Source organism: Perca flavescens, chromosome 16 (assembly GCF_004354835.1).
Source record: "Perca flavescens isolate YP-PL-M2 chromosome 16, PFLA_1.0, whole genome shotgun sequence".
NCBI classification, from domain to species: Eukaryota; Metazoa; Chordata; class Actinopteri; order Perciformes; family Percidae; genus Perca; species Perca flavescens.
The window spans coordinates 1,090,477-1,118,466 of record NC_041346.1 but is presented as its reverse complement, the minus strand read 5'-3'; the positions used below and the strand labels follow the sequence as shown (position 1 = coordinate 1,118,466).

Here is a 27,990-nt window from a genome sequence, read left to right as displayed (position 1 = left end):
TAATGTGTAATGTTGTCATTTTATTTTTATAAAATTGGTATGGGACAAAGTATAATTTAGGACACGGTATCAAAGTCACGGTATTGGTCTCGATATGGAATATTTTAGAACGATACCCAGCCCTACACATGATGGATGAGAACAAAAGAGAGAGGCAGAGAATTAAAAGAGACAAACAAAGGCCAGGCCGGCACATAGACCGTGGAATTGTCAGTAACAATAATGATGTCACGTTGAGTCAGGAGTGTCCCCTCCCAGTGCTGTCCGACCCCGCCCCCTGAGTGGACGGCTGCTAACGCCCCAGGGATGTGTGCTCCGGGTGGCCAGTCATTTGAGGATGGCTGACGCTGCCTCCTGGATACAAGACACGGCCTTCTGGATGTCCTGGTCTGTCTGCTCGATGGTGACCACCACCCTGATACTGGAGACACAGACACAGACACAGACAGACACACACACACAGACACAGACACAGACACACACACACAGACACAGACACAGACACACAGACACACACAGACACACACACACACACACACACAGACACAGACACACACACACACACACACACACACACACACACACACACACACACACACACACACACACACACACACACACACACACACACACACACACACACACACACACACACACACACACACACACACACACACACACAGTTACCCCCAGTGGATTCCATTTGATTTATAGTGTCATGTCCTTGCAGAAGTTATCTCAGGACACTTTACAGATAGAGTAGGGCTACTGGGCTCCAACCTCGCCCTCATCAAAAAAGACACCTGCCACCGGGCTAAACAACTTTTCTGGGGGAAACCCTGACTCTATATAAAAAGTAAGAGAACATGGATATGAATTGCAGCAATAAGTGTTTTTCTTTTCATAAGCGTGGAATGTGTGATCTGTCTCAGTTCAACAGCAGTATGTACATGTTACACCTCCTATAATCATGTTATATAAAGTTATACAAACTAAATGAAAGATCCACTGAAAATAGGACTTTTCTGTAAACAATCTGTTATATGTAACAATATTCCAGCATTTATCTTGTGAAAAAACAGTAAATATAATAATTAAAAGAGGAATAAAAAATGTTGAATATATAAAGACTTCACGATTAGCTAATCGCCTTCTTTCAAATCTTGATTTGAAGATGATTCATCGTTCAGTCCTACATTTTAAATATTTGTATCTCATTTCCATAGATAGGTGAATAAGGTTCCCGTTATTTAACTGGAGAACTAGCACCATCTCTTCCCACACTCATCATGTATACTCCTCTACGCTCTCTGCCCTCCATCTCCAGTAGGGCTGCAACTAACGCTTATTTTCATAGTCCATTCTGGATGGATTAGTCGTTTGGTCTCGAAAATGGCAGAAAATGGTGAAAAATGTGGATCAGAGATTCCCAAAGCCCAAAATGAAATGTCTTGTTTTGTCCCCAACTCAAAAGATATTCAGTTTCTTGTCACAGAGGAGAGAAGAAGCTAGACCATATTCACATCTAACAAGCAGACTTCACACTAGCTTTTTCCTTAAAAAAATGATTCAGCCTATTCGATTATCTAAATAGTTGGAGATTAATTTAACAGTTGACAACTAATCCATTAATCTATAATCTTTGCAGCTCTGAGTAGATGTAAATATGTGGCTCTCAGCTCCAAGCCCATTGGTTCCTACTGAAGATGTAAACCTTTAACAACAGCTGACACATATGTGCTTTTATTTCTTTAAAAAAAAAAAAAAAAAAAAAAAAAAAAAGTTTCAGTGGTTTCCTAAAACAGCTGCTCACTCTAGCTTTTAACAAACGTTACTCAAACAGGAGTAAACAGGGAGTTTGTCGGGGACTATTTTCAGCGGCAGATTAATGCACATAATTAATACACAGGTATTCTAGTGAGTATTTGTGTCAGCAAGAAGGTGTGTGTGTGTGTGTGTGTGTGTGTGTGTGTGTGTGTGTGTGAGAGAGAGAGAGAGAGAAAGATTATAGTACAGTGTGTGTATATGTGTGTGTGAGAGACAGATTATAGTACAGTGTGTGTGTGAGTCAGAATAAAGTACAGTGTGTGTGTGTGTGTGTCAGTGTTAGAATAAAGTACAGTGTGTGTGTGTGTCAGTGTTAGAATAAAGTACAGTGTGTGTGTGTGTCAGTGTTAGAATAAAGTACAGTGTGTGTGTTGATGGTGATGAAGGGTAAAGTGTCTCTCATTAACAACAATAATGAATCATTACTGGTGCAGTCATACAGTATATTAGCAATGGTGGAAGAAGTATTCAGATCCTTTACTTAAAGGAGAATTCCGGCAAATTTTTACATTAATCTTGATCGCTATAAATATGGGAGTACAGTCGATAGAAAAAAAAACAAGCCAAATCGGTGTGGTCAACATGGAGTAGCTGCAGCTACGTCTACAAGCTTCCACTCAGCTAAAAAAAGTTGTCGGGGCAGGTTTTAGAATGCCTTTGTGCCTCTTAACAGACACAAAATGCAATTAAAATGTCTACCACACAGATTGACAATGCCAAGCCTCCTACTCACCAACATCAGATCGATCACACACAAAATGGATAAGCTACAAATACACATGGAACTGTTGCGTGATGATTATCACAGAATAAGCCTGCCTGAACACACTTATCACGGACGGCAGCTAGCAGCTAACAGCTAACAGCTATCAGCTAGCAGGGCGAGCTAGCTACTGGCAGGATAGAGACAGGGTAGGTGAATTTAAACAATGTCTGAAAACGCATCTTGTTGTCACATTTTAGGGCGTTTTCACACAGAGTGCCTTTAGTTGGGTTGAATCGAATTACAGTTGGTTTGCCCCGCTGGTGCGGTTCGTTTGGGCAGGTAAGAACGCGGCAAACAAACTCTGGTGCGCACCAAAAGCGACCAAACAAGCGTACCAGGATCTGCTTGATGAGTTGGTCTCGGTACGCTTTCAATCTAACTCTGGAGCGGTGAGAACGGGATCCGACTTTGAACAGACCCAACTGATATGTACTCCGCAAGTCTGAGCTAGTGTCTCCTGTAGTCAGGTGTGTCCTCCAGTCTGAGCTAGTGTCTCCTGTAGTCAGGTGTGTCCTCCAGTCTGAGCTAGTGTCGCCTGTAGTCAGGTGTGTTCAGCAGTCTGAGCTAGTGTCTCCTGTAGTCAGGTGTGTCCTCCAGTCTGAGCTGATGTCTCCTGTAGTCAGGTGTGTCCTTCAGTCTGAGCTAGTGTCTCCTGTAGTCAGGTGTGTCCTCCAGTCTGAGCTAGTGTCTCCTGTAGTCAGGTGTGTCCTCCAGTCTGAGCTAGTGTCTCCTGTAGTCAGGTGTGTCCTCCAGTCTGAGCTAGTGTCTCCTGTAGTCAGGTGTGTCCTCCAGTCTGAGCTAGTGTCTCCTGTAGTCAGGTGTGTCCTCCAGTCTGAGCTAGTGTCTCCTGTAGTCAGGTGTGTCCTCCAGTCTGAGCTAGTGTCTCCTGTAGTCAGGTGTGTTCAGCAGTCTGAGCTAGTGTCTCCTGTAGTCAGGTGTGTCCAGCAGTCTGAGCTAGTGTCTCCTGTAGTCAGGTGTGTCCTCCAGTCTGAGCTAGTGTCTCCTGTAGTCAGGTGTGTCCTCCAGTCTGAGCTAGTGTCTCCTGTAGTCAGGTGTGTTCAGCAGTCTGAGCTAGTGTCTCCTGTAGTCAGGTGTGTTCAGCAGTCTGAGCTGATGTCTCCTGTAGTCAGGTGTGTTCAGCAGTCTGAGCTAGTGTCTCCTGTAGTCAGGTGTGTCCTCCAGTCTGAGCTAGTGTCTCCTGTAGTCAGGTGTGTTCAGCAGTCTGAGCTGATGTCTCCAGCAGTCTGAGCTAGTGTCTCCTGTAGTCAGGTGTGTCCAGCAGTCTGAGCTAGTGTCTCCTGTAGTCAGGTGTGTCCAGCAGTCTGAGCTAGTGTCTCCTGTAGTCAGGTTTGTTCAGCAGTCTGCAATGCAGCAGAGCAGCAGACTGTAGCAGCTTGCAGTGTTTCTATCACAGAAATAGACTGCAGTCAAGCTTGCTTTCCATCACTCGTATCTCCGTGGTCAAACCAGCTGGGTGTGAACCCAAACCAAACCGACCGAGGGCAAATTGCTCCCAGTTTACTACCTCACCAACTGATTCAGACCTAAGCAAACAAACTACAGGTGTGAAAACGCCCTTACTTGCATTTTGTGTCTGTTAAGAGGCACAAAGGCACTCTAAAACCTTATTTATAGCGATCAAGATTAATGTAAAAATTTGCCGGAATTCTTGTGGCTATATATAACTTTCAGTTTGATTTGATTCTAGCGGCCCCTTTGGACTAAAGCGGTAGTGTTTTACCACACCTGCTGTCCTAAAACTTACTTTATGGTGCTTCATTACCTACTGTAGATTACTGAGTTACAAGGAGGTCATAGTTAGTTAGTTCAGACAGAAAATCATTCATTTACAATAAGAGAATACATTACAGATGCATCCTTTCATTTCCAGTGTGGCTACGGTAACTTAGCCTCCTTTGGATGTCTTGAGAGCTAAACCGGTACTAAGTTACATTCCACCACTGCATATTAGACTGAAAGGAGATCATGTGGGTGTAATACAGGGGTGAAAGTGAGACTCTTACAATTACATTCTGTTGCACTGCATCCAATTGAGCACAGTAGAGGCTCTTACCTGGGGGAGGGGAGGAAACGCTCCTCTTTCTCCAGGTACCGAGCCAGGGTCAGAGCCACTCCTCTCTCCATACACTGATATGGAACACATGGAAACCACTGTGAGCCGCTGAATAACACACACTGAATCATATGTCAACCATTTAAATCACAGCTGGTTCAGGGGAACCATTTGACACACGGTTCAAAAATGATTAAGCAAATGTATATTTCGGAGCATAAAATAGTCGAGATTAAAAACTACTGAACACGTGAATAGTTATGTTGTGGTGACGTGAATGGCATAAACATGTGACAGAGCTGAACTTGGTATGAGGAGCCTCGTCAAAATCAAAACAAGAGTTTCAAATTGATATTGTCATGCTTATTATTCCATACCAGTACCGATACCAACACTGTGACTTTGATACCGATTCCTAAATGATACTTTTATCAATAAAAATTTTATAAAACAAAAATAAATTACAACATTACGGCTCAAATCTTTTTTTTATATTTGTCAGCTCCGACTACGTGAGGCGTCTCTGTGTAATGTAGAGTTTTTCCTGCGTGTCTCTGCGACGTGTAACGTTAGACAGCCAATCACGTTATTAGATCTTGGTAGAAGCATGCTGCATGTTGATTGGCTCACTGACACTGATGAGATTTACTCCTTAGGTATTTAAATTTTGATACTCAATACTTTAGTCATGTTACATCTGGACTTTGTCATTATAGGAACCTCTGTGTATGTCCATAATAAATTAACTTTAAATATCATCTGGTGTGGGACTGCGGTAGGACTTACATATTCTACAATGGTGCGGAGCAGCTGCATGTCAGAATCTCGGGAGCCCGAACTTCTCTCCAGCTGTAAGTGTAGCGCCGGGGCAAACTGCACTCCTACTAACTTCAGACCCGGAGTTCTGTCATACATCGGGGGAGATCATCAGAATCAGGATCAGAGGGTTTATTGCCACAGTAAGTTACACTTATGTGGAATTGACCTTGGTGAATGGTGCATACATAAACAAACAAACATATTAAACATTAATATGAAATAAACAAATACAGAAACAAATAAGAGTTTCTGCAGGTTTCACTAAGTCAAATGTAAGACTTTTTAAGACCATTATGATTGATATTTAAGAACTTTATCACAACATTAACTGAGCCCTAAATTCAGTTTTTTTCAAGCCAAGCATCGCTAAACTTGCACTTCCCCAAAGCTGAAGAATAGAATCTGTTTTATGTCTGTGGTACAATCTGAAAGAGACTCGCACCAATAACACGAAAGCTGATTGGCTGCAATGTAAGTTACATGTTGGTCTCATTTGTAGTCGTAATACAGAGAAATTATATTTGGACTAGCGAAAGAAAGAACTACAACACCACAGAATTAAAAAGAAAAGAGCATTAGAGGTAGCGTTGCATGGACGCAGGAAAATTAAGACCTGTTTGAAATGATTTAAGACCTAGAAAACAATACTTGAGTGAATTTTAGACTTTTTAAAAGGCCTATAATTTAGATTTTGAAGTGTCAGTGGGGGGTCTTGTTGGGGACGCTGGCTGTATGAAAAACAGAACACTGACATACGAGCAAAAGCAAGACTGAAACTTTGAATGTGACTTTGAGGCGGTTTCCAACTGATAGTGTACAACAAGTAGATCCGACCAGGCAATCTGATTGGTCAACATCATTTACAACATGCTCAAATCAGCTAATAGCACACCAGGCTCATCACTTCAAATATGACTCCGCCATGTCCAGGTCAACAACTCCTCCAACTGTTTTGGAAACATTTGTATTCATGAAAATGAATCAAGAACCACATATTTATATATAATTTTTAAATATTTAACCTTTATTTAAAATAGCCTTCATGTGAACTTTGCAGACATAGTAGTTTAGAATATATCAATAGAAAAATTTAGTTTTTTCGGCAAATATTTCATTTACAACACGATTGAGCTAGCAAAGCAGTTTTGTGTTTCTGTGTGCGGTATTTATTAATCTTTACAAAGCTAACGCTAGCTGAAGTTAGCCGACTGACTGAACAGAGACCAGGCATCCTCTCAGTTGTTTTTTCATTAATTTTGTTTGTGAGCAAATTGCCCCACAATATGAATACAGCTTGATTATATCTTTGATTTTGTTGGTAACCATTGTGGTAAAGATCAGGGGCTTTCATGGTCTTTATTTGACAGGGTAGTTTGGAGACAGGTAAGAGGAGAGAGAGGGGGATGACATGCAGCAAAGGGCCGCGGGTCGGATTCAAACCTACAGTAACGGCATTATTGGAGCAACGCTGATGTGGTTCGTAAGCATTACAGCTGGGACCATATGCTTTAGTCCCGATCCAATTCTGTCCCGATACATGGGTGCTGATTGGATTGGTTTTGTGATTTTCATTTATTGTGATTCTAGGACTATTGTGATTCGATAGTGTTAATTATTGGGATTTTCTTTTCCTTCTTTAACAAAAACAAAAGTTGAATAAAACACTTCCGGAGACAATATATCATGAGACATTTCTGAAAACTGATAGTTTTCTAAGAAGAATGACATCACACGTCAGTCAGTCAGACATTTATTTACTTTGTAAAGAAGAACATAAGATGGATTTTCTGCTTTTTCTACTTTCAGATATGATGTAGTCAGCGGAAATATTTAGGTGAATCATTCATTAAAAAAAATAAGTAAAAAACATTGGGCCTCATTCACCAACCGTTCTTACGAAGAAATGTGTTCCTAAACCCTTCTTACAATCTTTTTTACGAAGATTCTGGCATTCACTAATGTTTTCTTAACTTGGATTTGTTCTTAGCTAACAAAATCTACGAACACTGAAAAGCACTCTTACGCACATTTGAATGATGACAATTTGCTCCAAATTATTGCTTACTGCATTTTATTTAATTCTACAGTTGTTTACAATGATAGTATTGTACTGTAATGTATTTCTGATCATTTGTTGATAAAAAATCATATTATTCAAAAAAGACACTAACACTGCAATTGACATCAGCAATTAAACTGATTAAATCTTGCGTTATTTGGTGACTGATCGCTATTTATAGGGCCGAAATGCAGTGGTAGAATGTAACAAAGTACAAATTCTTCGTAACTATACTTAAGTACATTTTTCACGTATCTGTACTTTACTTAAGTAGACTCAATAGTGCATAGCCTACTTTTGACTTTTACTTTGTTACATTTTTCAGCAATTATCTATACTTTCTACTCCACTACATTTCTACAATGTTCCGTTACATTTTCTGATCAGTTTCCCCCCTGCCAAAACGTCTTCCTGACCGTCACACGTTTGTCTCACTAATGAAGTTTGGTTGCCATAGATACTGTATATATGGGTTGCCATAGATACTGTATATATGGGGCACCGCTGATCCAAGCCGGCTCTGGTGCTCCAGAGCTGCTATATCTATTTCTCTCCACAGCGTCGTTTACTATCCACCAGGCTGTGTAAGACGCGTTCATATCTTATTTATTTGGTTGGACCTCTTCACATCTCCCCATGTCTGCTGCTTCACACACTTTATTAGTTTACTTGCATGGTTAAAGAAAATAAAATACATCCATGGATAAAACCAACCGCATTCCGAACATATTTCCGTTTCATGGTTAGGATAGGAACTTTTCTTAAAAGCCAGGCCTTGTTTGTGGTTGTGGACACCTTCTACTTTTACTAAAGTAAATATGTCTCTGGTTATTTGCACTTTTATTTAAGTACTGAGATTCAGTACTTCCTCCACCGCGGCTCTGACGAGCTCCGACAACCTGTCTCCCAGGAGGTGCACAGGAAGTGTCATGTCCTTATATGGGAATTTTTGGGGCGTTTTCTTATGCTAATTAGGAACAACTGGCACGCGCTTTCAGTTACGAAGACGTGGGATTCATCAATCCTAAGAACACAGGTGCGAACAATTCTGCTGTTTAAGAACACGTCATGAATCCGGCGTAAACTTTTCTTAGAAACCTTCTTAAGAACATATTTAAGAGAAAACTTAGGAAGATATTGGTGAATGAGGCCCATTGATTCTAGGGAAAAGAATTAATTTTAAAAATGGTCACCAAAATATTTTTTCCCCCACCCATAGTAAGCATCACTAAGTATATTAAGCCATTGATATTGCTTAATTAAATGCCATCTGAGTGATCCGATCCCAAGTGGTCAGTGGTGCGTGTTTTCACCTGGCAGCAGAATGGGTCTCTAAACGCGTCCTGAGTGACCACTTCTGATCGGATCTCACTTCCCCGCTCTATATGCAAATAAACTGATGAAGATCCAACATCTACTGATTTTGGCGCTTCATAATAAAAGGCATTTAAAAAAACAAAGTGTGAAGTATTTATAGGAAATTAAACCGTTTGACAATCGCTGCTTTGACCACTCAGGCTCGCCAGCTTCTAAATAGCAACAGCAGAACATTGAGACATAAGAGCAGGAATGTCTATGTAATATCTTACATATCGGGGATGTCCGGGACATTTTATGAAATCAAAATGAAAGTTATTGTATACTGGTGGCTGCCTTTTCCAGGCAACCTGCGGGGCACAGAGCTCCAGACATAGCCATAGATATAAAGCTGCAGACACACCGACCAGACGGCCAACCGTTGACAGTAAAGCCAGTGTGGCTGATCAGTCTCCCCGAGTTGGTCCAAAAAGTGCCTCAGAACACACCGAAGAGACGAGACGTAATACGTCTCCATAACAGCAGGCAGCACTAATCTGTATTGTTGCCCAAAAATGAAAACCGGCAGCTGATTGGACGCGTCACGTGGGTCTGGTTTCTAGTGATGGTCAAATGAAGCTTTGCGAACCAGTGTCTTTACTTTCTGAGCTCACTAGATGGCGCTCTCTGTTCAAAGAAAAAGGTGAAATGAACGGCAATTTAATGGGTTTTCAAAACCCTTTGTTGAACAGAGAGCGCCATCTAGTGAGCTCAGAAAGTAAAGACACTGGTCCGCGAAGCTTCATTTGACCATCACTACTGGTTTCTCTGGAAATTCTAAGCCAGACTGTCATGGCAGTTCGTTCAGAATACGATCTCATATTGTACTAAAATAGTTCACCAAAACATGTTTCTGAAAACATTTTAAGCGAGAAATAGGCCGTGCAGTTGCTGAATCTGTCTTCATTTCAGATCTACAAAGGTCAGTTTAAAAGATTTTCATCAGATTTTGAGACTCATTGAGGTCATTTGAGTCCGACTGCCGGCAGTGCTGATCATGAAAACGTGATTCATCCAATGTGAATATTTAGTTTATTTAGTTGAATGTTTGGTGTAACATTTGACAGAACATTTTTTTAATTCCTCTTTTAATTATTGGATTTACTGTTTAGTAATGTTAGATATCACAGATTGTGTACAGAATTTACCTATTGTCAGTGAATCTTTTTAGTTTTTAATACTTTATTGAACGTAGAAGGGGAAATATGTAGCAACATAAAGAAATCGCAAATCGAATTGTAATCACAATATCTGGCAGGAAAATCCCATTTAGATTTTTTTCTCCCAAATCGTTCAGGCCTAATTCCTGTTCTCACTGCTATAAGAATGTGGCCTACAGGGTGTGTCCCAGACGTCTGAGGGATCGGATCTCAATGTGTTTTCACCTGTACATAGAGCTGCAGAGCAGTTTGCTGCTGCTAAATTTGGACTACTGACTGAGGAGAAAGCCCTTTTGGAACTGGAATTGTGTGTTCACCCCACAGGAGGTAGCTTCAATGTGAGGAAATAGTTTCACCAGCAACAGATCATATTAAACATTTAGATACATTCAAACATACATAGAGGTCTTTTGTCAAGCCACAGTGACAGACTGTGAACTTACCCCTGTAATGCCGTGTAAACACGTTTGCACTTTTCCCTCAGGACCGTGAATATATCTGCGAAACAGATGAGGACAGATGGATTAGTAGGAAACGGCCTGAAAACAGAACAGCCTATTGTTCAAAATATACGTCTAATCAGTGGGAATCAGAAATGGAAAGCCCTCTCTCAAAGAAAGACTCAGCGTGTACCTGGATCCTCCTCCATGATGTTGAGGGCCTCGATGGCAGCAGCAGCCAGCATGGGAGGCAGCGAGGCAGAGAAGCAGTAGCCCTGGCCAGACAGACGCTGCCAAACACAAGACATACTGACTCAACTGACTTTAGGGTTGGGATTTTGACACAACGGAATTTTATATTATTTTATATTTCAGGAAAAACCAATACTTACAAATGGAAAAGAAAATAGAAAAGAACACTGAGACAGTAAGGTCTGGACCAAGACGTCAACCTAGTTGTTTTGAAGACATTCCTGTGTAGCTCTGGCTTTACAAGTGGGGCTGTTGTCTGCTGGAAAACCTCATTAAATCTGTTTTTGGATACTTTTGAAAAAGCTTGAGATCACTCCCTCAATAAGTCTTGTTTACTGTTGGACCACATTAAAAAGTAACCGAACAAAAACCTAGATGCCATCCAGGGAAAATATGAGGAACCATCAATTAGAGATGCAGACAAACAGACCATGCAGTATTTTAGAAAAGCAGCTGTGGCTCAAACCATGAGGGTGAGGAGCAGAATCATTTATTAGAGAGACCCAACATTAACATATTTCGACTGTGAAGACACAGCAACACGCCATCAGATACACCTGCAACAGTTGGTCCCAAACACTCAACACTGCAGTAAACCTTACTTGTCAAACACAGGTGGCATGGCTTACTCGCTCACTTTAATAAAAAGGAGCCATCACTAATGTTATTAGTTACACAGGTGCTCAGAATGGACTTTGTGGTGGTTCAGTGGATTGGACCATTTGAGGATAGAATCTCTCAGACTACGTGTCAAAGCTTAATGTGAAGCATTACGGCTGCACAATATGAAGGAATTATGCAATAATGTTGTTGGATATTGCGTTATCCAGAGTGTGATTTCCCCCTTTCTGGTCTACATAGCCCTGCCTCTGCTGAATTATTTTGACCCCCGGTGGGGACAAAATGTAACCCCCCCACACTCAAAGTGATCAATGCTACTTCACCAATAGACCATATATTATATACCTAAAACAGAAGTATTTTAAACTAAGTAAAGCGCTGTAACATGAACAGTCTGTAGTGCCATAGAAAGATAAAATCAGAGCAGCAGTATCTGGTTGGATTTAGCTGCTACAGAGCTCCGCCAAGATTGTGTTATTTCATTTTGAGATTATTTTTCATTGGATATTGAAGTTCATAAATAAGTGTTTATGACCTCTGCTTTTTTCACAAATCGCACCCTGGCAATAACAATATTACTTGCAATAAATAAACAGATATTAAAGTGTGTGCAGTTTTGGTGCTTTCAGTATTCTGCAAAACTAACAACTAATTGCTTGTTGAAAAAAAAATTTTAAATAAAAAAAAGCAGTGAAACCAATGTAATCAAACCCTAACCATAAGGGGCAGACGTGTTGACAGTGGGTCTCTCTCAGCTCCCCATGTGTCCCTGAGCCTGGACTACGGAGCAGGGTTTGGGTTAGCGAGGTAACTTCAGGGCTTTCCGTCTTACAACGCAGGTTCACTTTTTACCGGGAATATCATAAATCACAGTGGTAACGTCTGCTAAACAGCTCATCTGCTCTGGAGCAGGTTATGTTATAAAGCACTGCTTACTGACCAATCAATTCTCTTGAAAATAGCATAGATTGTAGTCAGAGGGACTGACTCATCGGTCGAGTCAGTACAGGCCTCTGGTTTGTTTTCGCTTTGTTTTGTCTCTTTCAGCATGCAACATCTTCATACACTATTTTCCTCCACTCAGACATCACTGATGTCACAGAGTGTTCACCCCACCACCCTTTTGTGTGTTCTCCCTCCTTTGTCTGAACCGTGAGCCAGTTCATGACTAAATATTTATTATGTTCTCCATTTGGTCTGTCTGTCTGTCAGCATGATTACAAAAGAACTACTGGCCCAATTTTCCTGAAACTTGGTGGAAAGGTGGAGCATAGCCCGAGGAAGAACCCTTTACATTTTAGAGCGGATCCAAATAACGGGACGGATATAAAAGTCATTTTTCACTTTCAATGACATTGCAAGATAGGGCATTTGTGCTGCATTCATGTGGTGTCGGAAATGGGAAAAATGAGGTCTTGACTGGGAAAATTCCCCCTGCATTAACGACGTGAGAGAGGGCATGGCTTGGGCGGAGGTTTGCGCTCGCCGGTTGTCCTTTCAGTTCAACTTGTATCAATAAGATGGTGTTGTGTTTACCTGGTGGTCGATGACAAAGGAGCGTCCGCAGCAGAAGCCTCCGATGGACGCCACGGCGTTCTCCATGTTGGCACTGATCAGGTCAATGTCGTCTATCTGTGTATGGCAGAAATGGTACCATGTTATTATTACACACATGAGACACAAATATGCCCAAAATGTTTTTGGATGTGGAATATCGATGAAGCGTGCCAGGATCCCAGGATCACTTTCGTCATCTTTCTTTGTGTTTATTTAAAAGTTCACTAAATTAAATCTATTATCTATAATAATCCATTCTTATAATCCATTATAAGTGGAAACAATGAATTTAACTTATTTCACATCAGCACACCAGAGAAATAAAACATTTTAAAGACAATAAAACTGGGATAAAACATATAGTTTCATACAGATAGTGTTACACTTTTATTCAGGTGCTAGCCTTTGACTGTGCCAATATTTAGTATTTCTGCATTTAAAGTTGAGTGTACTCACATTGACCCCGAAGTGTTCTGTGACTCCTCGGCCATGTTCTCCCAACACACCAAAAGACATGCTCTCCTCCAGGAAGATCCGCACCTTGTACTGGTACTTGAGCTTCAGCTGTACGGTTACAGCAACACAATGAATGGGCAACAGAGCAGAGGCATGCAGAAATATCATCATCACGCCACTTCAAATACATTTGCAAGTAATGCAGCAGCAGTTTAGCCAAGGACGCTCAGGGATCTATAGTTCATGCTGTACAGCTTTACGTCGGGATGCTTCTGATTCCGTTGGCTTTTCTGATCGTTAACCGACCGCCGTTAACTGAGCGTTGACCGTTAGCTGACATGTGGCCTGCAAAATTCACTTTTTTGTCCACCAGCAAAATGGTTAGTGAATGTTCAAATCTCAGCAAATCTACCAGCCTTTAGGCCTGTAACTAATATTATTTTATTTATTTATTTTTAATAATCACGGTTTCTTTTTTTAACCACAATGAATTGCTAACATGAGCTAAGGTCTTAAGGCGTATGACTGGTCATGTTGATTTTGTTTAGATATGACAAATTGTAATTATATAAGCGATTATTGATTGGTCTATATATTTTTATCATTATTACAATTGTTAGTTGTTGGCACTTGAGCCTATACACGTTCATAGCTTAAAAAAAATGACAAGAGGGGATATAGTTCGAAGAGGCGTGTTTACTGCATAGGCTGTGTATTTGTGTTATTATATTATCTGGGTCACATGACCGTGCTATATAACCAAAATATGTATCCTGGGATTTATTCAAAATTTTAAATTTGATTAAAAAAGTAATAAATGAATAAATAAATTTGTAAATTTGACTGAAAGAGACAATTATATTGTTAATCGCAATTATTTCTGACACAATCAATTGTACAGCAACATCTGAATTTGTTCCAGCTCTACCAGCCTCTTGCATATTTTACCAGCATACAGTAACAGGAAGGTTAACTGTAATGCAGCCTTTAAAACCAGGAAAAGAAAAAACTTGTCATATCACCATATCTCAAATTTAAGACGATATCTAGACTCATATCGATGGGGATATAATATCCATATATTGCCCTACTTTTACTGAATATCTCTCAAAATGTTGTTGTATGTTACCATGTACAATGACAATCAAGGCTATCGTATGTACCAGTTCTGGGAGAGGACAGATGTCTGCAGTGTTGATGTACAGCCCCTCCACTACAATGAACTTGCGGGTCACTCGAGCTTTGCGAGGATTCTGCAGCAGAAACAAAGTGTGTGAGACTTGTGTAAGACATATGGCGTTCATTAAAGACTGAGTGAAAGCAGGATTATAAAAATACCATTTGCTACATTTGTAAGCATGAAAGCACAAGTCACATAATCACATTATCACATTCGAGGGTGGCAGTAGCTCAGTCAGTAGGGAGTTGGTTTGCTGGTTCAAGTCCCCATACGGACCAAAGTATGGTGGTGGACTGGTAGCTGAAGAGGTGCCAGATCACCTCCTGGGCACTGCTAAGGTGCTCTTGAGCAAGGAACCAAACCCCCAACTGCTCGGGGCGCCTGTCCATTGACAGCTGCAGCCCCCTCACTCTGACATCTCTCCATTAGTGCATGTATAGGTACTGAGCATGTGTGTGTAATTCAGGCCTGTGTGTAATGTGTTTTCTAACAACAGAGTGATACAAGCATAAACATTTCCCTTGCAGGATAAATAGTATAAATTATTATTTGGAATAACTCCGTCCTAACCTTGTGGTCCTCCAGCTCCTGCTCCTTGAGCAGCCTCTCCAGATCCTCCATGTCGTTGTGTTTGAAGTATTTGATGAAGCTGCGGGATGCCTGGAGACCCTTCTGGATGGAGAAGCAAGCGGCTTCGTCCCTGAACACACAACACAGAAGTGAAAACACTCAACCATGGCACACTAAACCCAACAGACCAACAACATATAAAACACACGCAGGCTTGAGATGCTGGATATGGTTTTCTGTGTGAACTGAACCTGACAATAACTGTAGTTTTAAGTCTTTATTCACCACAACAACGCAGTGACAAAACGTTTCAAAAGAAAAAGACTTGGGTATAGGGTGCTTTTCCAGTCTGATCACTGAATTCTGGCTTAATATTGCTCTGTACACGTTAGCAGCAGGGCTGTAGTCAAGACCATTTTTGTCGAGTCCAAGACAAGTCCAAGAACAGGACCAGTCGAGACCGAGTCCAAATGATAGACAGTCAAAACCGAGACAGAAAAAAAGAATCCTCTTCAAGACCACTTACTTACGTGTTCATAATTTATGTGATGTGAAAGACAGTATATCTTCTATATTAAGATAATCTTTTTGCATTATTATTATAATTATTATTATTTGTAAAGATCAAAAAGTAACAACACTCTAGGATCAAATTAGAGCAATTTAATACTTCATCAATGGATTTGTTTTGAAGGAGAAAGTTACTTTAGAACCAAAGCATACAGTGCTGGACTCAGTCGAGACCAACTGGAATATTTGGCCAGTCCAATGGCCGAGTCCGAGACAAGTCCAGTCCAGATACCAACGGGTCCAAGACAAGGCTGACACGATAGAACAACGTATTGAGTCCAGACTCGAGTACTACAGCCCTGGTTAGAAGTAGGGCTGGGTACCGAACGTCGACACCTTTATGGTATCGGAAAAAATACTCCAATCCTATGAGTATCGAAAAATTCTTTATCTTTCGGTGCGAAATGCGTCTGAGCGTGTAAGCTTATCTGTCCTCTCTGCAGAGCGGAGCTCCGACCGTCACACACACACACACACACACACACACACACACACACACACACACACACACACACACACACACACACACACACACACACACACACACACACACACACACACACACACACACACACACACACACACACACACACACACACACACACACACACACACACACACACACACACACACGTTTGTTGAAGTCTCAGAGAGTCACGGTTGGTTTCAAGTATAGTTACAGTTTTTTAAAACTTCACCCAGACAGCGCTTGCTGCGATATGATATTAATGGCGAGCCGAAAGCGGTCGCGGTGCTGTTGACGTTACACTTCCTCTTAGACAAGCAGCCACTACGGTGGTTTCTCTGCCCTGATGACTGACTGACAGGCCCAAGATTATGAACGATACCCAGCCCTAGTTAGAAGAGACATTACATACACAAAGATGATGTCGCCCCTCTTGGAGTAGGCAGGGATTGCACTTGCGATGGTTGCGAAGCCATAGGAATAGATGATGGCCTCTTCTGTCTTCATGAAGTTAGCCAGACGACTCTCCAGCTCCAGGTGAACATCTGGGGGAGAGACGCTAACAAGTTAGACCACAGTTTACAGCTGTTACAATTCCAAATTTTGCTGTACAATTAATTATCTCAGGAATGATTGTGATTTAACAATATCATTTAAATTAAATTAATTTTAGAGTTTTTAAACAAATTAAAGATTTTAATGAATCCCAAGATACATCTTTTTGGTTATAAATAAAAGAAATACACACCTCTTTTTTATCATAAAATATGTAGGGCTGCACGATTATGGCCAAAATGATAATCAAGATTATTTTGATCAATATATTGATCACGATTAATTATCATGATTATTTGTTAGATTTTAACCAAAACAAATTGTATTGTCACATAGGCTAATTATAACTGCTTTCACATCCATATTGTGGTACATTCCTCCTTTGTTGAAGGATACTATGAAGGAGTACGCCGTTTCATCTGTTGTGCGACCACTTTCCAAACATGCGTGTTTACTGTGAAAAGATATAGGCAACGCAATTTTCTGTTCACGTTAACGGCGCATGTTAAAATCCGGTGCCAATAGGGCACCGGTGCCCAGTATATACAGTGGGGGAAATAAGTATTTGACCCCTTGCTGATTTTGCAGGTTTGCCCACTTACAAAGAATGCAAAAATCTACAATTTTAATCATATGTACATTCTAACAGTGAAAGACAGAATCCCAAAGAAAATTCCAGAAAATCACATCATATGAATTTATTAAAATTGATAACCATCTGATGAGGAAAAACAAGTATTTGACCCCCTGGACAAACAGCATGTTAATATTTTGTAGAAAAGCCATTATTGGCCAGCACAGATGTCAAACGGTTTTTATAGTTGGTGACAAGGTTTGTGCACATTCGGCAGGGATGTTGGCCCTCCTCCCTGCAGACAGCCTCCAAATCATTCAGGTTCCGAGGTTGTCGCCTGGCAACTCGAATTTTAAGCTCCCTCCAAAGATTTTCAATCGGATTCAGGTCTGGAGACTGGCTAGGCCACTCCAGAACCTTGATGTGCTTCTTCTTCAGCCACTCTTTTGTTGCTTTGGCGGTGTGCTTAGGGTCGTTGTCATGCTGAAACACCCATCCTCGACCCATCTTCAGCTCTCTCACTGAGGGAAGGAGATGTCGGTCCAGAATTCCACGATACATGGCCCCGTCCATCCTCCCCTCAATACGATGGAGTTGTCCCGTCCCCTTGGCTGAAAAGCACCCCCAAAGCATGATGTTGCCACCACCATGCTTGACGGTGGGGATGGTGTTCTTTGGGTTGTACTCGGTGTTCTTTGCCCTCCAAACTCGACGAGTTGAGTTGAGGCCAAAAGGTTCTATTTTGGTCTCATCTGACCACATCACCTTCTTCCAGGCCTCTTCTGAGTCGTCCAGGTGGTGAATGGCGAACTTCATGCGGGCCTGTACATGTTTCTTCTTGAGCAGGGGGACCTTGCGTGCGCTGCAGGATTTCAATCCATGACGGCGTAGTGTGTTACCAACCGTTTCTTTTTGTAACTGTGGTCCCAGCTGCCTTCAGTTGATTCATCAGTTCCCCCTTGTGGTTTTGGGATGATTCCTCACCGTTCGCATGATCAGGGACACCCCACGAGGCAAGATCTTGTGTGGAGGCCCAGACCGAGGGAGGTTGGCGTGGTGTGGTGCTTCTTCCATTTCCTGATAACTGCACCGACAGTTGATCTTTTCTCTCCAAGTTGCTTTCCGATTCTCTTGTAGCCCATCCCAGCCTTGTGCAGATCAACAATCTTGTCCCTGATGTCCGTAGAAAGCTCTTTCGTCTTGCCCATGGTGGTGATGTTGGATGCTGGTTGTTTGGGTGTTGACAGGTGTCTTTTATACAGGTAACGAGGTGAGGCAGGTGTATTTGATGTAGATAATTGGTTCGGATTGGGGCTGTGTCTTAAAGAAAGACTAACTGGCTTGTAGGAGCCAGAATACTTGCTGTTTGTCCAGGGGGTCAAATACTTGTTTTTCCTCATCAGATGGTTATCAATTTTAATAAATTCATATGATGTGATTTTCTGGAATTTTCTTTGGGATTCTGTCTTTCACTGTTAGAATGTACATATGATTAAAATTGTAGATTTTTGCATTCTTTGTAAGTGGGCAAACCTGCAAAATCAGCAAGGGGTCAAATACTTATTTCCCCCACTGTACCGGACGAAATAGCAACGTGGATTATAGAGCAACGCTCTGGTGCTCCAAAAGAGGTTGTGGTTAGAGGTTAGAGAGCTAGTAAACACTAATAACATGTTACACAGCAGGTAACATTAGCCTACCATTAGCTACAGTATTGACTGGATTAAACATGGCTAAAATGCTGACAGCTAAACGGTGTAGTGTGACTGTATTTCACGGTAGCGGATTCCAACAGCAGGACGTACAACAGTCTGCTGCTAAAGCTATGAGCTAAAAGACTCAAACTAGCACTGGTCACTGCGGTTGTCTGAATAACAACACTGACGGGACAAAATGTTGCGTTTACTGGTAAACTGGTAAACCTTGTGACGAATTATGACCGACTGCTACTTGTTGTGGAGTTTTCCTCAAGTTACTCTGTCCTCTGTGACTGTCTACATCTAAACTAAGCTGCGCGGTGCAGGGAACAACTCTGATTGGCTCATGGAGGCACGTGATCAGACAGTGGTTTACGGAGCTTAAGGGAAAAAAAGAACTTTGATACGGAGCGTTCTATGAACGGAATGAAGCATTTTAAATATCGCTCGATCACGTGAATTTGATTGTGGGTAGGGGTGGGAGATATTGACAAAAAAATTTTTTTCAATATCTCGATATCAATATTCAGACGATATTTTTGAAATCCTTCTAGAAGTTAAAAGAAGCCCTGTTCGGAGGCTATTTCGGTGGTTCTCTTGGGAAAATGTACAAGCAAGATGAAATCATAACAATAAACAAAGGGCTCTGTTCTGTAACATATTGCACACAACCATGTCCTTATTGGAAGCAGTCCTGGAGCTGGGACAGGGCCGGGTCAGACTAGGTTCTGATAGTCCTTCTACTTGGCTGTATAGTCCTTCTGACCGAGACACCTGACTGGCCCAGGTGAGGGAGAGGAGCAGTTCTGGGTTATTTCTTGATGTTAGAGTAACATGGTCTAGTGTGTTCTTCCCTCTAGTAACACAATCTACATGCTGGAGAAAGCTGGAGGGGAACAGACTTTAAGGACTCCTTGTTAAAGTCCCCTGTATCCCGTATCCCGCAGTTTGTTCTCTATGGTTAGCAGTGAATCGAACTTTTGCTAACGTTAGCATCGGGGGCTATGTAGACGGCAGCGTGCTGTTTTCATAGTAAATAAAATGTCAGTATATTACCGACAGGGCTCCAGGTCAGGTGAGCCGTACTGGGCAACGATCCTGCAGTTAGTACTCCATTCATGGTGCACAACAATGCAGTCCTCCGCCTCTGGTCGTGCTGGAGTTATTTTCTTATTCTGCCGGTAGATAGCTAGCTCAGTGTGCTAGCGCCAACAACAACCTGGAGGGCTCGGTCAGGCTATATCCTCCGGGATGTTATGAGCCGCCTGGAAGGCTCTGGTAACGGATGTGTTGTATCCTGGTCCTGTATTGATTAGTGCAGTGTGTTGTATCCTGGTCCTGTATTGATTAGTGCAGTGTGTTGTATCCTGGTCCTGTATTGATTAGTGCAGTGTGTTGTATCGTGGTCCTGTATTGATTAGTTCAGTGTGTTGTATCGTGGTCCTGTATTGATTAGTGCAGTGTGTTGTATCGTGGTCCTGTATTGATTAGTTCAGTGTGTTGTATCCTGGTCCTGTATTGATTAGTTCAGTGTGTTGTATCGTGGTCCTGTATTGATTAGTGCAGTGTGTTGTATCGTGGTCCTGTATTGATTAGTTCAGTGTGTTGTATCGTGGTCCTGTATTGATTAGTTCAGTGTGTTGTATCGTGGTCCTGTATTGATTAGTTCAGTGTGGCTGTACTTGTATAAATATACACCGACAGGAGAGCCGCTGCACGATCGCGCACCGCCATCTTTGTTGACATGAGTGAACGTCATAAAGCACAGGTAAGAACTAGTAGCAGCTTACTCTTGTGCGGGATGATCGTGATTTTGTACAAAAAATACAGTCAAACAAACCCCTACAGTATTAAAATCGCTACATATAATTGTTTAGAAGGTTATAGTGTGCGTTATTTGTTTTCTCTTTAACTTCCTTCAGCTCTTTTCATGTTTGGGGGGTCGGATTGTACAAATTATGAAATATTCGATATCCCAATTTTGCATATCGTCCAGACAACAATTTGGATATTATCGTCTAAACGATATATCGCCCACCTCTAATTGTGGGAAGCCAAAATAGTGATCGTGATTAGTCATATTTGTTGCGATGAACGTGTATAGGCTCAAGTGCCAACAACTAACAATTGTTATAATAATAAAAATATATAGTCCGACCAATAATCACTTATATGATTACAATTTTCCATATCTAAACAAAATCAACATGACCAGTTATACACCTTAAGACCTTAGCTCATGTTAGTATTACTGGAGTTAAACAAAGAAACTGCCATCATTCCCCCTGCTCTGGTGTTTCCCCTCTCATTCCCCCTGTTCTGGTGTTTCCCCCTCTCCTTCCCCCTGCTCTGGTGTTTCCCCCTCTCATTCCCCCTGCTCTGGTGTTTCCCCCTCTCATTCCTCCTGCTCTGATGTTTTCTCATTCCCCTGCTCTGGTGTTTCCCCTCTCATTCCTCCTGCTCTGATGTTTCCACCTCTCATTCCCCCTGCTCTGGTGTTTCCCCCTCTCATTCCTCCTGCTCTGATGTTTCCCCCTCTCATTCCCCCTGCTCTGATGTTTCCACCTCTCATTCCCCCTGCTCTGATGTTTCCCCCTATCATTCCCCCTGCTCTGGCGTGTCCCCCTCTCATTCCCCCTGCTCTGGCGTGTCCCCCTCTCATTCCCCCTGCTCTGGTGTTTCCGAGCCCCTAAAGCGGAGACATTAGGAAACCCTTCTGACCTGTTTTGGTTCTGAATCTGCAGGGTTGTGTTTCAGTCTCAACGGCCGCGAACGGAGACCTTTGACAACACCGATGCCAACATTTCTCTTACCGGTCACAACGTCTCGTTCTCTGATACTAAAGCTACAAACGTTACCATGGCAACTACCAGCAGGAGGGCGGAGTCTCCACGCTGCCTCCTGTTTATGTCCAGTATACCAGAATGATGATGAGATATGAGGTTTGGGCGTGTTAGTTTAAACAGAGATTAGTTCTTCACTTGGTGCACGGAGATCCAAAACATAAAACTGACTGAAAATAGTTTTTCACTCACCAAAGGTTCCATAGAAGCCCCTTGGACCACATGTGCCCACTCCATATTTCTTCAGCGATGCCAAAGCTTTTTGCTGTAATGACGAGAAGAAAATGATTTATTCAGAGTTCCAATCACACACTGATGCTCACTGGCAGCATGTCAAAAGGAAGGAAACATGTAAAAGAAGTACAACTACAGGTAGTGACGGCTTCGAGAATAAATACTGACCTTAACCCGCTCGTTGTCGAGGAGGCCCAGGAAGTTAAATGATGCAAAGTTAATGCACTCTTTCCCATTGATTATGATGTTGTGGCTGGGAGGTCTGTAACGGAAAACAGTGTCTTTTAATGCTCATCTTACTGTAACGCTCAGAGCACAAAACAACATATAGGGACTGTATAAAACTTCACATGGATTGTTGTGAATTGGCTATACACGCAGGGACATTGGTACGGTCGATGTTGGAAAGAAAAAGAAGGCAAACAGACACCGAGCGTGACTGTACGTATTGGAGTATTTGGTTAATTTGGCCTGATGAGAACTGGAATATTTAATGGAAGAAGTATTCAGATCCTTTACTTAAGTAAAAGTACTAATACCACAGTGTAAAAATACTCTCCTCCCATTGTAGAAAGAGTAAAGGATCCAACCAGCTGTGTGTTTAATGGTCTCATCATCTCAGCTGGACTTGTAGCCGTTATATTGTCGGCTAGTTTACTTTAGAATCAAACATCAGATTTATAAACTACATGTGTTCTGTGTGCAGGAATCTGAATGTGTAAAGTAACTAGTAACTAAAGCTGTAACAGATGAATGTAGTGGAGTAACTAAAGTAACTAGTAACTATAGCTGTACCAGATGAATGTAGCGGAGTAAAAAGTACAATATTTCTCTCTGAAATGTAGCGGAGTAGAAGTAGAAAGTGACATGAAAGAAAAGACTCAAGTAAAGTACAAGTACCTCAACATTTGGACTCAAGTACAGTATTGGAGTAAATGTACTTGGTTACATTCCAGCGCTGGTTTAAACTATATTTAGCTGATAAATGTCAGCCCTGTCAAAAAAGTGTGGGGCTGTAGTTGAACAGCCGGGCAAAAAAAAGTGACAATACCACTCCCCTAGTAATGACAACAACACTGTCGGCATGTCCACATGGTACAAGCCTTATGTGATCACGCATTGAATGTAAAAGACATCAAAAAGTTATGCACTAAAACTTTAAATGTTAGAAAATCTAACATCTGCATCCAAATACACATAGTGATAGACTGTCTGTACTGACTGCTGGCCCCTAGAGCTGGAACAATCCCAAATTTGACTGTACAATCAATTGTCTCAAGTATAAATGCGATTAACAATATAATTGTCTCTTTCAGTCAAATTTATAATCTCTATAGTTATTATAGTATATAGAATTGATATAGTCTGACCAATAATCACTTTCATAATTACAATTTATCATATCTAAACAAATTCAACATGACCAGTCATACTCCTTAAGACCTTAGCTCATGTTAGGAACTCATTGCAGTTAAACAAAGAAACTGTGATTATCAAAAAAAAAAGACAATTAGACAGTAGTTATATGTAATAATAGTAACAGGCAACAGGCTTAGCCAGCACTGCTTTTTGGAGAAGATCTTGTTAGTAAATGTGTTTGTGGTTGGGGGTGTCTGAGTGTTTTACCCTGTGACAACATCATAACTGAGGGAGGGATGGTCTTTGGATACAGGAGGAACGAGAGGCTCCGGCTGCCACTCCTCAATCAGGTCCTCCTTTTCCTGGAACAGGGAGCCATGGGACAGACATGATGACGATGACACACACACACACACACACACACACACACACACACACACACACACACACACACACACACACACACACACACACACACACACACACACACACACACACACACACACACACACACACACACACACACACACACACACACACACACACACACACACCTCTACTGTGCACGGAGCTCAGCTTACCTTCTCTGTCAGTCTGTAGGTCTCATGAAGCTTGTAGGTCTTGGAGAAGAGAAGTCTGATGATCCACAGGATGAGGATGCCCTCCAGGATCAGGTGATAGGCAGGAGCCTGAGGGAGACAGGGACACCAGGATCATTTGGGTGTCAGGCCTGGGCCGCTGAGAGATTCTGACCGTATGATAACCTTCAGCAAAAACATCACAGTTTCACGGTATTGCAATTACAGCTTTAAAATGTATTATTTTGGGCACCTGTGTAGTTCAACTGGTAGAGCGAGCGCCCATATATAGAGTCTCAGTCCTCGCCGCAGCGTCCGCGGGTTCTCTCCTGACCTGCTACCCTTTGCTGCACATCATTCCCCTTCTCTCTCCCCCTTCAAGTCTAAGCTGTCCTGTCAACAATAAGGGCCTAAAAATGCCAAAACAATAATCTTAAAAAAAAGAAAATGTATTATTTGGAAATGTCTGGTAGAAAACCTCAACTTTTTCCCCCCGATCCATAATTTCAAGTGGCACACGACTAAAACCAACGGTCTTTCTTTCCTTGCATTCTCCTCTCCCACAATGCACAAGATTAGGGTCATCTGGGAGCAGTAAGAGAATTTGATTCTGATGACACATCCAGTGAACAACAATGCATAGTGCATTCACCTTTGCAGTAATTCCTTCAGTAATATTGTCCAGCCTCTCCATAATAACGCTCTATAGAATGTGGACACATTACTCATCTTTAACTATTAAACTATAATGTCATATAACTTGTCTTCTATAATGCGGTGTCTGATCTGTTTTTTTTATTTTTTTTATCCGATGATTCAATTTTGTAGTTTTCTAATATTTCTTAATGTGGGATATTAAATGCCTAACTCCATCTTGATAAATGTTAGACTGAGAGAGAGCACTAAGTCATCCCTGACAGTCCAATATGTTGTATTTTATGAATATAGTAGAATGTTGTCACTAAACCAAACTCGGTACAATACATAACTCACACACCACGTAAATATTGAATGAAATTATGGCTGCTAAATAGGCAAACCTCCATGGATATACACAAGGCTGTAGTGTAGTGGATGTGTAGCTCGTTACCTACTGCAGTCCTGAAGCATCCCAGCTTCAGCTGAGCCTGTTTACCGTTACATCTCGGGGTATAGAAACTAAACCACAGCACGGACACTAAGTATTATGGAAAAGGATGGACTTTATGCCAGTTTTGTAAATCGCTCTGGACAACAGTAGGCTAAAAACCTTTTTTTGTTTATAGGCTAAATAAAGCAGTCAGGTGACACAATGCTGTAAAGTTATGGTCTAAAGCTAAAACAGTGTTACTATACAACAGGACATTTTCTAACTGCAGACACAGAATATCCTTAAATGTATTTCTGTACAATAACAAAAGTACATATAGAACTTTACTATTGATCTTGGCTTCAACCTTATAACTCGGACAACCAGTTTTCATTTATATGCTCTACTTTTGTGGCTAGCTAGCTATGTTTCAGCCATGTTCCATGCCTCTCCTGACTGGTCGGCTTCCAGCCACGGCCACGCCTTCCCCGAGCCACGGCCACTTCCTGACTGGGAACTTTTCAATAACCAGCCTCTCGGACTAGTGAAAACATCCCCGAGTAGCTAAACACACGACCAATCTGCGTGTAAACGCCAAGTTCTACCCGACAGAGCTGTAGAGAGGAGAAACTTACCTCATAAAACGCTTGCACCATTTCCACCAACACCCACTGCTGTCCGGACGCCATGTTTATCTTCCTTCTATAACGTCATCAGTGATGCTGCGTTTAAGTTCCACAAGAAAAATTGTAGACCTGAGCGTCCGTCCATAAAATACATCACCAGCCACGAACATTACCTTCCTGATTTCACTGTTTGAAACATGCAATAAAAACTAAATACTAATAGTAAATACAAATATGACTTAAAAATCAAAGCGAGGAGGAAGAGTATGGATGATCTACTCAATTTGGCAAATTATAATACAAACCAATCAAATTATATTTAAGTGTGTATTAAAACAAAAATATTTACAAATAGATGCATATATAACCAATGACTATATCAATTTTAATTATAATCATAAATAACTACACAGAACAACTAATAGCTTAAAAAATATATTTTTAAAAGAAAAATCAATTTTCACTTAAGAGAAGATTTTTCTTAACTTGGTGCATTGATTGGGTTCCCATTTATTTTTAGTTAGCCAGTCTCCTATTGTTTTCAACTTTTCAACATGGCACATGGTTGCCTTGTTATGGCAAAACTTGCCAGCGGTGAATGGCTTGCGCTTGCGTCCTCCTCGCTGCCCCCACAGAGCTGCTCTTGAGCAAGGATGTGTCCCAGTGGAGCAGTTTCCAGGCGGGAGTGTGAAGCTGTTGCTGGAAAAAGCATTCCTACTCAGAAAGCCCACGTTAAGCAAAAAGTCCTTCTGACTGAATGAACGGCTGTAGTAAAATAGTTTCTGTGTGCAGGAAATCAAGGACAATATTGTGGAGCAAAGGCGTAATTTACAGGGGAGATGGGGTTACAACCCCCCCAATATTATCTAATATAATTAAAAACATTTGTACCATAAATTGATGCTGAAAAATTCACCACAATACAGGAAATGAAGCATTTGATATGCTCAAAATTAAAATGTTGCTCAAAAGTGATCTCAATTTTTAAAGGGCGTAACTTTGGGTTCAACATTGGGAGGCAATGTTGAACCCAAAGTTACGCCCTTTAAAAGTACTGAGCTCCCAAGTTCCTCCAACTCCAATGAACCCACCAAGCCACAAACAAGTATATAAAATGCCTTCCCTATTTGGATTCACTTGTCTATTATAATTATGCTTTCAGCTAATTTTATATTCCATTCTTGTAGTAAATATGATAACATTTATGTTGGCCTAAAAGTCTAAATATACTAGAATACACATTACATATGTTTTAAACTGTATATAAAGTAAACCACAAAGCACAGGAAAATAGGGACAAATATGGAAATATTGTCCAAATTCTATATACTGTGATCAGAAATCTCCGCAATGCAAATAAAAATACAATTTTAAAATGCAAAGCGTCATATTTGATAGATATATGTGACAATTACAGCTGTGCCACCCGACACACCTGTCAGTGATAACCAGGGCCACACGTAGTCAGCAGACACAGAACTCTGCACATTTTTAACAAACACATTCCCACCCCCAACAGAAAAACAGTCCGCCACATTCTGCAGATTTTCATGATCGATCACCGCTGAAAACTCTATAATGTTTGGGTCTGGTAATGTAGCAAAACTGAAGACTTTGTCTACTGTGTAATTTTTTATATTTTTTAATGTGTGCATTGCTCTTTCATAAAGGTGCTCACTGAGTATCTTGAATGCACTAGCTTCATTGCACTAGCTATCACTCTGAAGCTGTGAACAAAGCACGCACAGATTAGTCTAACAATACATGTAACACCAAAAATGAAAACAAAGACAGTTTATGAAAGCACTGAGCAAATATGTCTTTAAACATTTATTATAAATAATCAGCTGTTACTATAGCAGTTGTTAGTGCTAGCAATATTTGAAGCCATTTTGGGTAACAAAACCATTAACTCTTGACAGAATCTACGCAGATGATCCTCCGCAGTGAACTTTACAGAAGTGCATTACATTCACCTGACCTTGTACCTCATAATGACGAGAACACTATCTTAATATTACAATAGCTGGAGATGGCTTTCTCGTTATTATGAAATACAGATATATGAGATGCAGCTCCACATTTTCTGCAATTAGCTTCCGTAGTAACACAGAAAATGTTTATGGATGCTAGCGTGAATCTGTTCTGCTCCCTGTAACATACAATCTGCTACTTGATTGCTGATTACATGATTACCAATATATTTAGTTATACATGTATATCTGAGCTTTATTCACCAACTATCACGTGACGTAAAGGTAGCCTGATGACCACACTCAACT

The 27,990-nt window shown here is 41.2% G+C and overlaps 1 protein-coding gene across 1 annotated transcript; it reads right to left on the bottom strand.

The window, feature by feature from the left end:
* Window positions 1–25,847, bottom strand: sptlc1 (serine palmitoyltransferase, long chain base subunit 1). The gene is made up of 15 exons (XM_028602550.1): window positions 25,718–25,847; window positions 24,017–24,124; window positions 23,703–23,797; window positions 22,245–22,338; window positions 22,035–22,107; window positions 16,586–16,718; window positions 15,138–15,267; window positions 14,551–14,640; window positions 13,388–13,495; window positions 12,911–13,006; window positions 10,695–10,791; window positions 10,505–10,559; window positions 5,454–5,571; window positions 4,668–4,741; window positions 1–421 (listed from the first exon to the last, which is right to left on the bottom strand). The coding sequence occupies exons 1-15, from the start codon at window positions 25,769–25,771 to the stop codon at window positions 328–330; spliced, it is 1,419 nt and encodes a 472-aa protein (XP_028458351.1). The 5' UTR covers window positions 25,772–25,847; the 3' UTR covers window positions 1–327.
* Between the last annotated feature and the right edge of the window lie 2,143 nt (window positions 25,848–27,990).